At 45.9% G+C, this 14,823-nt stretch overlaps 1 protein-coding gene across 1 annotated transcript in view; it reads right to left on the bottom strand.

The window, feature by feature from the left end:
• Positions 1-926: 926 nt before the first annotated feature.
• The window catches only part of PRKCQ (protein kinase C theta), a 39,095-nt gene continuing 25,198 nt past the window's right edge, over positions 927-14,823 (bottom strand). The window contains exons 12-17 of the mRNA XM_056846112.1: positions 13,550-13,641; positions 12,008-12,070; positions 11,445-11,583; positions 9,868-10,056; positions 6,647-6,775; positions 927-1,082 (exon numbers count right to left, since the gene is read on the bottom strand). Coding sequence (XP_056702090.1) covers positions 927-1,082; positions 6,647-6,775; positions 9,868-10,056; positions 11,445-11,583; positions 12,008-12,070; positions 13,550-13,641 — 768 coding nt within the window. The remainder of the gene's footprint in view (positions 1,083-6,646; positions 6,776-9,867; positions 10,057-11,444; positions 11,584-12,007; positions 12,071-13,549; positions 13,642-14,823) is intronic.

Below are 14,823 nucleotides of genomic sequence, written 5' to 3'. Positions count from 1 at the left end.
AACCTTGAAAGGATTACTGATGGACAATGACTCCAAAGACACTGGTTCTAAAAAAGAACGTTTAACTTTGGTATATAGTTCTATTTGTCTAGCTAACATCACTGTATATATTTATTCACTGTATTTGACTATTGCACATAGAATATAGCACTCTTTGCATAGTATGATTTATGTGTTTTGTTGTCTTATGCTGCTGTGTTTATAAGTTTGTAACCTCCAGATACTAGCTGGAGATCTCCCGCTATTCCAACTGATCTCCAGATCAGTTCACCTGGAGAAAATGACTCCTTTTGCAATTGGACTCTATGGCACTGAAGTCCCTCCCCTCCCCAAACTCTGCCCTCTTCAGGCTCTGCCCCAAATATCTCCAGGTATTTCCCAACCCAGAGCTGGCAACCCTATCCCCACAGGGAAGAGCTCCCAAAGGCCCAAGGGCATGGTGGAGCTTGCAAAGAGGAAAGAATCTCATGAGATCTGAAAGATCTCACAGGATTGGGATCTGGTGTGCAGGGTGGAAATCTCACAAGATCTTGCAAGAGCAGAAAGCAGACCTGAGATTTAGCTAACGGAAACACAGAGAATACACTGTCGCATGGAACCAGGGGAATCCAGCCAGACTATTTCTGTTTGGGTTGCCAACTCCAGGATGGGAAATTCCTTCTGATCTGGGCAGGGGAGGGAGCTCAGCAGGGAAGTGAAGTCACAGACGCCTCCCTCCAAAGCAGCCATTTTCTCCAGGGAAAATGATCTCTGTGATCTCAAGATCAGTTGTAATTCTGGGAGATCTCCAGGACCCACCTGGAGGTTGGCAACCCTATTTTCTCTCTAGAGGTATGCTGAAGTTTCATCGCCCTGTCTTCAGGAGAGGAGAAGAAGGAGTTCAGCCGATCTGGCGCATCTTTTTTAGGTAGCGGCGCTTCCGGTTCTCAGGACAGCAACTTATCCATGATGGGGCTGGTAAATGAAAAGTTTCTGAACAAGTTCTGGTCCATGCTGTTAAGGAGAGCTTGGTCTCCGTACGATAGCCGGGGTTTCTCGTTCAGAAATTCCTTGTCAAAGTTGCTGCAATCGCCGGGCGATTTCTTGCCGAAGGAGAGAGAAATCAGAGTCAGCGATGGTGGTTAGGGATGATTATCGACATCATGGAGGATAACATGTCGGTATTACTGTTTCGTTCGTATTTAACGTATTTGATTCTTAAAGGACTCCCCCCCCCCTTTGCAAATGCAGCCTCTGGGATTGCTTTAGCTACCAAGGAGGAGAATGGGTGTGGAGAGAGAGGGAAAACAACCCTTCCCTCCCCTGCTGTTTGGTCACTAGAAAAAGCTATCTTCAAGCTCCTTTGACTCTTGGGTAAAGCTTACAGGTAATCTGTATTCGAAGAAGAAGAAGAAGAGGAGGAGGAGGAAGAGGAGGTGGTGGTGGTGGTGGTGGTCTTTATACCAGAATTTTCTCTACCTTTACGGGCTCTTGAACCAGCTTACAATCACCTTCCCTTCCCCTCTCCACAATAGACACCTTGTGAGGTAGGTGGGGCTGAGAGAGTTTGGAGAGAACTGTGACTGGCCCAAGGTCACCAAGCAGGCTGCATGTGGAGGAATGGGGAATCGAACCCGGTTCTCCAGATTCGAGTCTGCCGCTCTTAACCACTACACCACGCAGGCTATCCTCCTACCTCACAGGTTTGTTGCATGGAAGAAGAAAAGTTGGTTTTTATACCCTGCTTTTCTCTACCTTTAAGGAGAATCAAAGCGGCTTACAATCACCTTCCCTCCCCCCCCCCCAACAGGTGCCTTGTGAGGTCGGTGGGGCTGAGAGAGTTTGGAGAGAACTGTGACTAACCCAAGATCATCCAGCTGGCTTCATGTGTGTGTGTGTGTGGGAAACCAACCCTGTTCACCAGATCAGAGTCTGCCGCTCATGTGGAGGAGTGGGGAATCAAACCTGGTTCTCCAGATTAGAGTCCACCACTTCTAACCACTATACCATGCTGGCTAAAATTTGCTAAAGAATTTTTTTAAATAAACACAGAAGAAACTCCAGAGGAGTAGCCAAGTTAGTGTGTTGCATTCCAGTGACCCAGACTAGCCTGATCTCATCAAATCTCAGAAGCTAAGCAAGGGTCAGTATTATTATTATTTATTTGTGTAAAACATTTCTTAGCTGCCTTTCTTCCTTACAGAGTTCAAGGCAGCTTACAACATAGATAAAATACATGAAATAAAATCCATTAAAAAACCCCGTAAAAACCAAAATTTAAAAACACAATTCAGGACTGCTAGTAAACGTTAACAAAATGTGGTCCTAAATAAAACCAACAGCCTCCTAAGGATCAAAAGTGAGCGGGACAGGCACCTGGGGAGGTTGTTCCATAATTATGGGGCTGCCACTGAAAAGGCCCTGTCTCACGTACCCACCAAATGAGCTTCTTTGATTTATGGGTCAGGCAGGAGGGCCTTTCCCTGACATCTTAATTCCCAGGCAGGAACGAATGGGAGAAGACCCTGGTACGTAGCTACATAGGGCTTTAAAGGTCAAACCTAGCATGGTGGTTAGCCATGTCAGTCTGGCACTAGCAGTAGAAAACAGCAAGAGTCCAGCAGCACCTTAAAGACTAACAAAATTTCTGGCAGGGTATGAGCTTTTGTGAGCTACAGCTTACTTCTTCAGATACAGCTAGAACATGATTCCATCTATCCTTAAGTAGAGACGAATTAGACACACAAGGGCAATGTAAATGTCAAAAGCAAGTAAATGACATTAGCAGGCGTGATTGAATTAGGTGTGGTATACAGAGGGGTTGTAGGCGTGGAGAAATTAGCATTGGTAATGAGACAGGAATCCCAGATCTCTATTCAGTCCAGGAGAATGCATTGTCTTGCGCTTCATTATTAGTTGTAATGCAACAGTCTCTCTTTCTAACCTCCCTTTGAAATCCCTCTGTAGGAGAACTGCTACTCTTAAATCAGCAACTGAATGTCCTGGAAGATTAAAATGTTCCCCCGCTGGTTTCTGAATGTTGTGGTTTCTGATGTCAGACATATGTTCATTTAATCTTTGTGCAATCAAAAAAGCGCACGTCTATGTCAAAAAGCTCAAGCAGTAACTGATACTGACATAGGAAGACCTCCGTATCGTGTAGTCAGTGGCTCTTAAAGAGATACACTCACAATAAATAAATGCAAGTATAATAAATCAAAACCCAACGTGAAATTTAACAATGCAGGTAAGTAAAACAGTTCTTAATTCCACATTAACACAAGCACCAAGACTTTGTGCATCCTAATATGGTATGTATGAGCCCCGTGGCACAGAGTGGTAAACTGCAGTACTGCAGTCCAAGCTCTGCTCACGACCTGAGTTTGATCCCAGCGGAAGTTGGTTCTAGGTAGCCGGCTCAAGGTCAACTCAGCCTTCCATCCTCCCGAGGTTGGTAAAATGAGTACCCAGCTTCCCGGGGGGTAAAGGGAAGATGACTGGGGAAGGCACTGGCAAACCACCCTGTAAACAAAGTCTGCCTAGTAAACGTCGAGATGTGACATCACCCCATGGGTCAGGAATGATCAGGTGCCTGCACAGGGGACCTTTTACCTTTTTAAAATATGGTATGTACATCCAAAGTTCAAATCTTCAAGGCACGTCCCGAAAAGCGTCTGGGCGACGGACGCCGGGAGAAACCAAGGGAAGCCGAAGATCGGATTCCGTGCCTTGAAGATTTGAACTTTGGATGTATATATACCATATTATGTATGTTGCGCTCAAGATCTTTGGTCAGATGAGCTTGAAATAAAAAGAAAGGATATACCATATTAAGTTGCACAAAATCATGGCTCTTGTGTCTATGTGGAATTAAGAACTGTTGTACTTACCTGCATTGTTAAATTTCACGTTGGGTTTTGATTTATTATACTTGCCTTTATTTATTGTGAGTGTGTCTCTTTAAGAGCCACGGAGTACATGATCTTCCCATGTCAGTTTCATTTTGTTACAGGGACTGGCCTGTTTGTCCAATGTAGAGGATGGAAGGGCAACTATTAAGTTAGGCAGAAACTGTACATCTCCCTTTGGAATAGCCAATATCACACATGCAAACAGGAAATGCCCCCACCCTGTTAACAAGCAGATCATGTGCATTTCACTACTCGGAAGCAAGCCCCCCCTAGGTGCAAAGGAGCGTCCTCCCAAGTAGGCATGCATTGGACTGGAGGAGAGTTCATTTTAATGTAACTTGCTCAAGGGGGAGGGGAATTGTTGTCCTGAAAAGGCCATTTATTGCTTGATATAGCTCTTGATTTATTTTTAACACATCTAACCCACCTTTCCATCCCCACCTGGGGATCCCCAGTGCAGCTAACAGAAACCAAAACCAACAATAAAACCGCAGCCAGCATTAAAACAACTATTGTCAGCAAGCACATGCAACCGTCAAACAACAGCAATTAAAACAACATGGCACAAGCATATCCATAGAAGTGCAACAGAGAGCAGGTAGGCATTGGAGAGGGGCATGCAGCTGGATGAGCAGGTGGGTGGGTGGGAGGGGGAGGAAAGCGGGGCGGGCAGGCATTTGCAGACTGAGCCCCCCCCCCCAATTGGAACTAGAACACAAAAATGTAAGAAGAGCCCTGCTGGACCAGACCAATGGTCCATCCAGTCCAGGATCCTAAGAAAAAAAGAAGAGCCCTGCAGGATCAGACATCCTAAGAAAAGAAGAGCCCTGCTGGATCAGACCAGTGGTCCATCAAGTCCAGCATCCTAAGAACATCAGAAGAGCCCTGCTGGATCAGACCAGTGGTTCATCCAGTCCAGCATCTTAAGAACATCAGAAAAGCCCTGATGGATCAGACCAGTGGTCCATCCATTCCAGCATCCTAAGAACAAAAGAAGAGCCCTGCAGGATCAAACCAGTGGTCCATCCCATCCAGCATCCTAAGAACATCAGAAGAGCCCTGCTGAATCAGACCAGTGGTCCATCTAGTCCAGCATCCCATCTCACACAGTGGCCAACCAGTTCCTTTGGAGGTCCAACAACAAGGCATAGAGGCTGAGGCCTTGTCCTGCTGTTGCCTAAAGGCACTGGGATCCCGAGGCTGACTGCCTCTGAACCTGGAGGTTCCCTTTAGTCACCATGGCTAGTAGCCATTGACAGACCTCTCCACCATGAATCTGTCTAATGCCCTGCCTATGCCTGTGGCCATCACTCCATGCTCTGGCAGCGAATTCCACCTTCTAATCACTTGCTGAGTAAAGAGGTATTTCCTATTGTCCGTCCTCAATCTGCTGCCCACCAACTTCATCAGGTGCCTCCCGAGTTCTAGTAGTTTGGGAGAGGGAGAAAGGGCAAGGAATTCCAAAGGCAAACAATCCCAAATTCTGAGAGCCACCGCTGAAAGGTCCATGCCAGACAATCATACCCACCATTCTCTTGGAACTTCTCACCAATTGAGGCACAGGGAACAGGTGGATGGATGTCCAGTGGCTAGAGCGAACCAAACTAATAGGACTGAGTGGCACTTTTCAAGTGACTTCCCCCACCCCTCCTAAAAAAATTCCAGCATTGGTCAATTGCAGCCATAATAAGCAGGGTCATCAATGGATAAATATGAAAACCACCTTGGATTCTCTAAAAAGGAACTTGGAAGGGAAATGTATATATTAAGGTTGTAGCATAGGAGCCTCTTCCAAAAGGTTTGGCCCCAGAAATGAAAAGGATTCATTTAGGTATGGCAAATACTGAATGGTATATTTTCTCCACATCGGCACCACTGGCCTCCAGGAAGCAGTGAAAGGAATGACTTCATTTTCCCAGCTTGTGCAAGTCCTTTTCACAAAAGCTACCACCTTGTACTTTCGCTTGTAAGTTCCTGTTTCTTTGGTAGTGGGGGTTCTGTTCCACACGTGGTTTGTTCCTTCTAGTGGTCGACTCAGTATTACGCCGGTTTACTTCTGGCATAAAAACCTGACCAGATATGCCGGACATAAACCAGTGTAATTTTGAATCAGCCACTAGAAGGGGCAAACCATGTACAGAACAGACCCCCGCCCCAAAGAAACAGGAACCTACAAGCGAGGAAAATGAGAATGCGGCAAAGCCCCACGAGGTCAGGCCTAGAGTTGCCAACTCCCAGGTACTAACCATTAAAAAACAACAGGAAAAGGTCACAGTGTGGTGTCCGGTCCCATGTATTCTTCCCATATTGTGCTTTTTTGTAGAGATGTCCTCAAGTGGTCAGAATTCTGAGATAACATTTGAGGCAAGTGGCACCCTTAGAGACCAACAAGATTTTCCCGGTATGAGCTTTCAAGAGTGAAAGACTTTGTCAGATATCTTGATCTCTCAAGATACTCTCGAACACGCATCCCACGAAAATCATGTTGAACCCAAATCTACCTGTTCAACCTCAGTACCCTCGGAAACTTGAATTGTACTGAATTGGGTTTCCAAACAGGCTATGTTTGGGGGCAGTTTTAAACCTGGTGTAATATCATTGTGGTCACGGGGGTGGGGGGGACACCTATGCAAGAGGTCTGAACCCAAGAGAATGAGTGGGTAGAAAACGCCCTCCGTTTCGGGTGGACCGTTCGTTCCTGTGCAGGGAACCAAAGGGCACGAAAAAGCAGCAAGTTACGAAAGGGGTTTTCTCACCACTCTGGGCTTGAAAGGGGGTTCGACCGCTCTTCCTTCCACAGCTACCCAGTCGATTTCCTGGAAAAAGGCGTGCTGACGGATGTTGCCTTTGGTGCCCAGCCTCCTCTCCGGTTCTCGTACAAAAAGCTGGACAAGTAACAGAAGAGTAAAGAAAAAAATAGTTTTGTCATGATTCAGGGTACTGGTCCTGTTCATCCAAATACTCTTATCTTCTCAATCAAGATGGTCATCCTTTTCTATTCCAGCAAGCATACAATTGTAGAGTTGGAGGGGGCCACAGAGGCCATCTAGTCCAACCCCCGCTCAATGCAGGATCTGCCTTGAGCATCCCTGACAAGTGCTTGTCCAGCCGCTGCTTGAAGACTGCCAGTGAGGGGGAGCTCACCACCTCCCTAGACAACAACTGAAGAAAAAGGGGAACAAAGAAACTCAACCTAAAAGTCAGGGGGAACCAAAGGGGTTGAGCTAAACACTGTCTAACATAACAACAAATAAATCTATTTTTATTATCTATTGCGCACAATTATATTTAAAAACACAGGGCCTAAAATACAGGCTTCTAAAAAGCACAAACTTAGTTACAAATATTACCAACACATAACAGTTGATGTTAGTACATAAAATGACCAAAATCTGACCAGACGCGTTTTGGCCTTTTACAGACCTTCCTCAGTGGTCATTCATACACGATTTTACAATACACATCCTGACATATACACAAATGTTATGCAAGGTAATATATATATATATATTAAAGCCTTTTATTCTGTGTGGCTTTAAAGAATCATAGAATCATAGAGTTGGAAGGGACCACCGGGGTCATCAAGTCCAACCCCCTGCACAATGCAGGAAATTCACAACTACCTCCCCCCCCCCACACCCCCAGTGACCAGAAGATGGCCAAGATGCCCTCCTTCTCATCACCTGCCTAAGGTCACAGAATCAGCATTGCTCACAGGTGGCCATCTAACCTCTTCTTAAAAACCTCCAGGGAAGGAGAGCTTACCACCTCCCGAGGAAGCCTGTTCCACTGAGAAACTGCTCTGACTGTTAGAAAATTCTTCCTAATGTCTAGACGGAAACTCTTTTGACTTAATTTCAATTTGATTTAGTTTATGTTAAAATAGTTAGTCCATGTGCCTTAAGACATGGCTCACGGCTCACACCTTGTATGTGGTGTCCAGCGTTTCAGGATGCGTACAACATCAACACCCGTGAAGAAAAGATTCCACTGCTGAACTACTTACTGAAAAAAATTTCCCCTAATATCCAGCCAGTACCTTTCCACCCATAATATCCAGCCATCTTCAGGGCAGACTCAGAAGGGGATTCCTGTCTACCCAGCCATCATAACTGACCTCCCTGTTCCATCTTTACTTCCACCTATCCTGCCTTCTCCCCATACTGTTCAGTCACCAGTGCTATTATGAAGGATGCCATCTGGATCTCCTGGTTTTACTCTGTGAGTTTTTAGGATACATTATCCGATAATGATTATCGGTTTCAGTTATCATTTGTTGTGCTATTATGATGCATTGCATTTTAAAGGCGGAGGGAGCTGGGGATGTTCAGTCTGGAGAAGAGGAGGCTGAGGGGGGACAGGATTGCTCTCTTGAAGTATTTGAAGGGCTGTCCCTTAGAGGAGGGCAGGGATGCTGGGAATTAGTCTGCAAGTTTTATCTCTGTCAGGACTACAAAAATGGTTAAATGATTATGTTATGTTTGCATGGCCTCAGGGGATAGTTCTAGCCTAAACTGCTGTGTTTTTTTTCTTAAGAGAAGACTCACAGTGCATCCCTGAGCGGAATGCCTGCACCGCCGAAACCTCTTCCTGGCGCAAAAAATCTGTGCAACCCTCATAGGGTGGTGTATCTCGGCCGGGAAAAAAGGGGGTGATCCTGAGCCGTTCCTGAGCTCCCTGGCTGGCGTCGTGACACCCCGGGAACGCCTCCTGGGACACCGGGATGCCGCCATGGCCTTTGCCTGCGGCCGGATACCAGCGGCAGGCTCCGGCAGCGGCTGGACCTGGTGCTGCCACGGCAGCGGCCAGAGACCGGCGGCCGGCCCTGCACACCGGCGCTGGGGCCACAAACGCCGGCATGAGCCACCCGGACGCCAGCGCCGTGGGACCTTGCGCTGGTGCAGGCCTTTGCCAGCCTCCTCCTGGCCGCCGGCGATTCTTAGGAACGCCCTGTTACTTCGCTTCAATTCTTCTCCTGAAGTTATGAGCCAAAATAGGCAACAAGAGAAGAAAATGAGTTGTAGTTAGGAGTTGTTATTTTATATCCCAAGTTTACCCTCCCTTTAATATAGTAAACTTATATGTTTTGTTAAGGAAACCAACGTGTCTTGAGTCTTAGTGCGTGTGTTTAATATATGATCCACAAGATCACGATCTATCACAATCAATCTCAACAAGGGAGCTGTTCCTGTTCGCAGCAGAGGATAGGATGCAATAATGGGTTTAAATCGAGGACGAAGAGGTACCGGCTGGATATTAGGAAGACGTTTTTTACAGTAAGAGTTGTTCGACAGTGGAATCAGCTAAGAAAAGCCCTGCTGGTTCAGACCAAGGTCCATCAAGTCCAGCAGTCTGTTCACACAGTGGCAAGCAAGACGACTGCCGCAGCATTATCCTGCTAATAACAATACATGTTATTTGTATCCCTCCCTCCCATGGCGAACTGAGCTCAGGGCGGCTAGCCTCATATAAAATACAACATAATTTCGATTCTGTAAAAACATAAATACTGTACAATACACTTTAAGATTGAAAATTCAAAAAGATGCAGCCGATGTTACATAGACTGGTTCTCGGGAATTTTTCAACGGCAAATCAAAACACCTTTTTTTTTGTTTCTGAGTGTTTTTCTGGAGCAGATGACTGTCTCCAGAGATCAAGAATTGCTGGCTGTTTAATAAACCGGCTGCCTGTGTTTGATACTGTTTTATTGCTCTGATTTTCTCAAACGACAGCGCTTATTGAATTTCCACATGCTCGATGTTGCCCCTGGGGCACAGAATGTGACTGGCTAACGTTCTAAGCAAATACAAATAACGGAAATACTGCAAACAAAACGCGAGCTAATTAAAGCGCTGTTCCTCCGGTGAAGGTAATTCTGTTTGTAAAGGCTGCCGTTTTAGCACAAAGGGAAATGAACTGCCCATATATGCAAAACAAGAAGTATTTAGCCAAAAAGGGACATCTCCTTTCTCACCTTCACTAAAAGGTCTCTCGCATTTGTGTCGAGCCAGCGAGGGTAGAAGGGACTATCCATGCGGATCGACTGAAAGAGTTCCTCTTCGTCCTGGCCGTGGAATGGAGACTGGCCAATCAGCATTTCATATAAGAGGACGCCAAAGGACCACCAGTCAACAGACATGTTGTATTTCTGTCCCAGGAGAATCTGTCATCGAAGGGAGTCGGAAATGGAAGACAGAGAAGACTTGAAGATATGACGTGGTTATACAGTGAGCAGCTAGTCACATCTCATATGAACACATGAAGCTGCCTTCTACTGAATCAGACCCTTGGTCCATCAAAGTCAGTATTGCCTACTCAGACCAGCAGTATTGTCTACTCAGACCTCTCCAGGGTCTCTGGCAGGGGTCTTTCACATCACCTACTACCTGATCTCTTTAACTGGAGAAGCTGGGGATTGAACCTGGGACCTTCTGCATGCCAAGCGGATGCTCTACAAACTGAGCCACAGGCCCTCCCATCTCTTCCAGTGATCCCCATGGGAGCCACAGGGCCCGCCAATGTGTTTTCTGGTGCCCTTCTTTCCCAAAGCATATTTCCCCCAAAGCAAAGAGCTAGTCCTGCCTTTCCTTCATCTCTTTGGAGCAGTTCGTTCTTCAGAAGAGTCCAGGAGGCCTTTGGTCTTCAGAAAGCACACAGGAACAGCTGATTTCATCACATGAGGATACTGGGAACCTCTGAAGTGGGACCCTTCCAAGATTTGATCACTGCACCCAGACCCCATGGTAATTATTTGGTAGTGGGCTATAGCCCCCTATGACAGCCATTTGGTGGTAGCCCCCACTCAATGTTCTCAAAATTCCAAAAGGGCCCACAGGCATGACATGATTGGGAATCCCTAATCTACTCTGGTTGACCGCAGTTCTCAAAGGTGTTGGACAATTTCTTTCTAACGAAACATGTAACATGACCAGTGCCATTCTAAACACAGTGACACCCTTCTAAATCCATTTAAGTCAGTAGGATTTTTGGGGGGAGGGCATCAAATTGCAGCTGACTTATAAGAAGAAGAGGAAGAGGAGTTGGTTTTTATATGCCGACTTTCTGTGCCACTTAAGGAAGAATCACACCGGCTTACAATCACCTTCCCTTCCCCTCCCCGCAACAGACACTTACCTCCCCACCCTGTGAGGTAGGTGGGGCTGAGAGAGTTTGGAGAGAACTGTGACTAGCCCAAGGTGGAGGAGTGGGGAATCAAACTTGGTTCTCCAGATTAGAGTCCACTGCTCCAAACCACCTCTCTTAACCACTACACCATGCTGGCTCTTATAGCGACTTTGTGGGGTTTTCAAGGCAAGAGATGAGCAGAAGTGGTTTGCCATTGCCTGCCTCTGCGTAGCAACTCTAAGCTTTCTTGGTGGTCTCCCATCCAAGTTCCTAAGCAAGCATAAAGGAAGAGGCACTCTGCTGTTCTTTCCTCCTAGCATCATTTTCAAAGATATACTGCCTGTGGACAGGGAGGTTCCATTTCTCGACTGTGGCTAATAGCTGCTGATAGACCTTATGAGCAATAGGGTCACGATGCCTGCCTACCTCTGGTGCAATGTAGTCGGGCGTCCCACAAAAGGTGCTCGTCTTGTCGTCTCCGAACATGTTTTCCTTACACATCCCGAAGTCAGCGATCTTGATGTGGCCTTCCTTGTCTAAGAGAACATTATCAAGCTTCAGATCTCTGCAAGATAAAAATGGGTGAGGCCTTTTCTCTGAAAATGCTTCTGAGACAGAAGGGCAGGATTGGTGTCTGAAGAAGTGAGCTGTGGCTCACGAAAGCTCATACCCTGCCAGAAATTTTGTTAGTCTTGAAGCTGCTACTGGACTCTTGCTCTTTTCTACTATTAACATTATTATTATTATTATTTTTGCAAAAAGCATTAACTAACTGTAGGCCTTCCAACAGCAGACAGACATTTCGGTTATAGCCAGAAGTTGCACAAGAGGCAAGGGAAAACATGGCAAGTATTCAACAGGCTCTTTATACTAGGAAGAACACGTTTCAGCTCCTCCTAGAGTTGAAATGGACTATGCACACCCTGTGTCAGCACTGACGTTCCCAAAACCTCTCACATTCTCTCCCACAAAATATGATACAACCCTACCTGTATATGATTCCTTTGGAATGAAGGAATTGCAAGCCGCAAATAATTTCAGCAGCGTAGAACCTGAAAAAGTCACAGTTTTGATTTTACTCGTTTCTTTTCATAGGTATGAACTGTCTTTCGGCAAACATCCACAGAGTCAAGCAATTAAAAAAAAAAATCTGAAATGCTAGAAGAAAAAACATCCAGCATTAATCATAACCCGTTAGAAAATGGCACTGAAAAACCCAGACAAAAGAAGACAGAAGGGTTTTAACAGGCACCTAGTCCCAGCTCAGGCTAAAATGGATTATGCCATGTTTTAATAAATGGTCCACGTTTTCTTGAGCAACTTTAGAGCATAAGGTTCAATTCCTCTTTGAGGACTGTGACCCTCATTTTGCTGCTTGTTCTTCATAGGGTGCAGAGAAGAGTCGAAGGGAGGTGTTTTTAGGGGTCTTATTTAAGTGTTCTGGTTTTATTGTTCAAGACCTCGGTCTAAGAACAGGGGGAAAGAGAGAGAAATAACAGGAACCGAAGGGCCAAAGCAAAGCATCTGTGACTTGATATTAATTAGGAAATATGAGCTGCATGAGGTCCTGGTTTGGACCAGGTCCATGGCGTTGGTAGAGTTTAACTCTTTCGCTCTGAACCTTTGATTTCAGATTGCAGGGCCCTCATTCTCCCCGAGAACAGTGTTTTTCAACTTTTCCAGACCTGGGAGTGAATGAGCCCGGGTTGCCAGACCCCCACGGGGGGCATGGGATCCCCTGCTTTGGGGCCCCTTCCCCTGCTGCTGTTCAGCCAGCCGGCGGGGGGACTTAACCAGTAGCAAACTGAGGCCTAGGACTCTGTTGCTGGCGACATGTCGATGCTACTTCCGGCACTGACTGGGAGTGACATCATCATGTTGCCAGAGATGTGGGGATGCTCTGATAGTTGGGGAAAAAACTCTACAGTCAAAGTGGCTTCTACCAGTGACCCCTACTCCATGCCCAGAAGACGGCCAAGATGCCCTCCCTCTCATCATCTGCCTATGGTCACAGAATCAGCATGGCTGACAGATGGCCATCTAGCCTCTGCTTAAAAACCTCCAGGGAAGGAGAGCTTACCACCTCCCGAGGAAGCATGACAGATGGCCATCTAACCTTAAAAACCTCCAGGGAAGGAGAGCTTATCACCTCCCAAGGAAGCCTGTTCCACTGAGGAACCGCTCTGTTAGAAAATTCTTCCTAATGTCTAGACGGAAACTCTTTTGATTTAATTTCAACCCGTTGGTTCTGGTCTGACCTTCTGGGGCAACAGAAAACAACTTGGCACCCTCCTCTATATGACAGCCCTTCAAATACTTGAAGATGGTTATCATGTCCCCTCTCAGTCTTCTCCTCTCCAGGCTGAACATACCCAGCTCCTTCAACCTTTCCTCATAGGACTGAGCTTTCAAACCAAGGATTATCCCTCACATTCTAAGGTGGTACTTTACTGGCAAGGACTGCACCAAATCAGAAAAGGTTATCATTGGATAATCTCTCAAAATGAGCAGCAAAACTGATGCCATCTTACCTTGCTCTGCCCATGTCAAACTTGTGGCAGATTTGAATGTGAAACATCAGATCTCCCCCGTTGAGATATTCCATTACAAAAAAGAGGTTTTCCTGGGAAACAATGACATGTTGTGGTAAGGATAACATGGAGGACAGGAGAATGTAAGCTCCTTGGATCCCCACTGGGATGTAAATGAAGTAAACAAACAAATGAATACCTATCACCTCATGTTGGGAAGGGGCAGAAGCTCAGTGGCAGAGCATCTGCTTGGCATGCAGAAGGTCCCTGGTTCAATCCCCGGCATCTCCAGTTAAAGGGACGAAGCAGGTAGGTGATGCGAAAGACCTCCGCCTGAGACCCTGGAGACCCGCTGCCGGTCTGAGCAGACAATACTGACTTTGAACACATGAACACACGAATCTGCCTTATACTGAATCAGACCCTTGGTCCATCAAAGTCCCTTTAACTGGAGATGCTGGGGATTGAACCTGGGACCTTCTGCATGCCAAGCAGAGGCTCTACCACTGAGTCACAGCCCCTCCCCAGCATCTCCATTGATGGACCAAAGGTCTTATTCAGTAGAAGGCAGCTTCATGTATGATCTTTAATGGGGTCAGTTCACACAAAATTGCCAAAGACTGTGTGTGTGTGTTAAGTGCCGTCAAGTCGCTTCCGACTCATGGCGACCCTATGAATGAAAGTCTTCCAAAATGTCCTATTTTTGACAGCCTTGCTCAGATCTTGCAAATTGAAGGCTGTGGCTTCCTTTATTGAGTCAATCCATCTCTTGTTGGGTCTTCCTTTTTTTCCTGCTGCCCTCAACTTTTGTTTGCCAAAGGCTACTAAACAGTAAAAAAATTACCGTCCACAGCTTATAACTCCCCTCAAAATAATCTAGTAAATAAAAGACCCAGAGAAGATTTTTTTTAAAAAACTGGAGGTTTTATTATACTTACGCGAGAACAGCATTAAGCCCCGAGGAGCTTAATATGTATATGGATAATATTAAAAATGTGGTCTTAAAAGGAATATTTTGTTTAGCTTAACAGAAATATAGAATAAATATATTATAATTTAGAATGTTCAAGATTAAATTGGGACATAAGGTATATTCACACTGAGTGTGTGTATGTGTGTGTGTGTATAAAATTGAACAGTAGATATAAGATTTTAGAAGAAGAAGAAGAGTTGGTTTTTATATGCCGACTTTCTCTACCACTTAAGGGAGAATCAAACCGGCTTACAATCACCTTCCCCCCCTCCCCACAACAGACACCCTGTGAGGTAGGTGG

Source organism: Euleptes europaea, chromosome 3, assembly GCF_029931775.1.
Source record: "Euleptes europaea isolate rEulEur1 chromosome 3, rEulEur1.hap1, whole genome shotgun sequence".
NCBI lineage: Eukaryota > Metazoa > Chordata > Lepidosauria > Squamata > Sphaerodactylidae > Euleptes > Euleptes europaea.
This window is presented reverse-complemented; position numbering and strand designations above follow the sequence as displayed.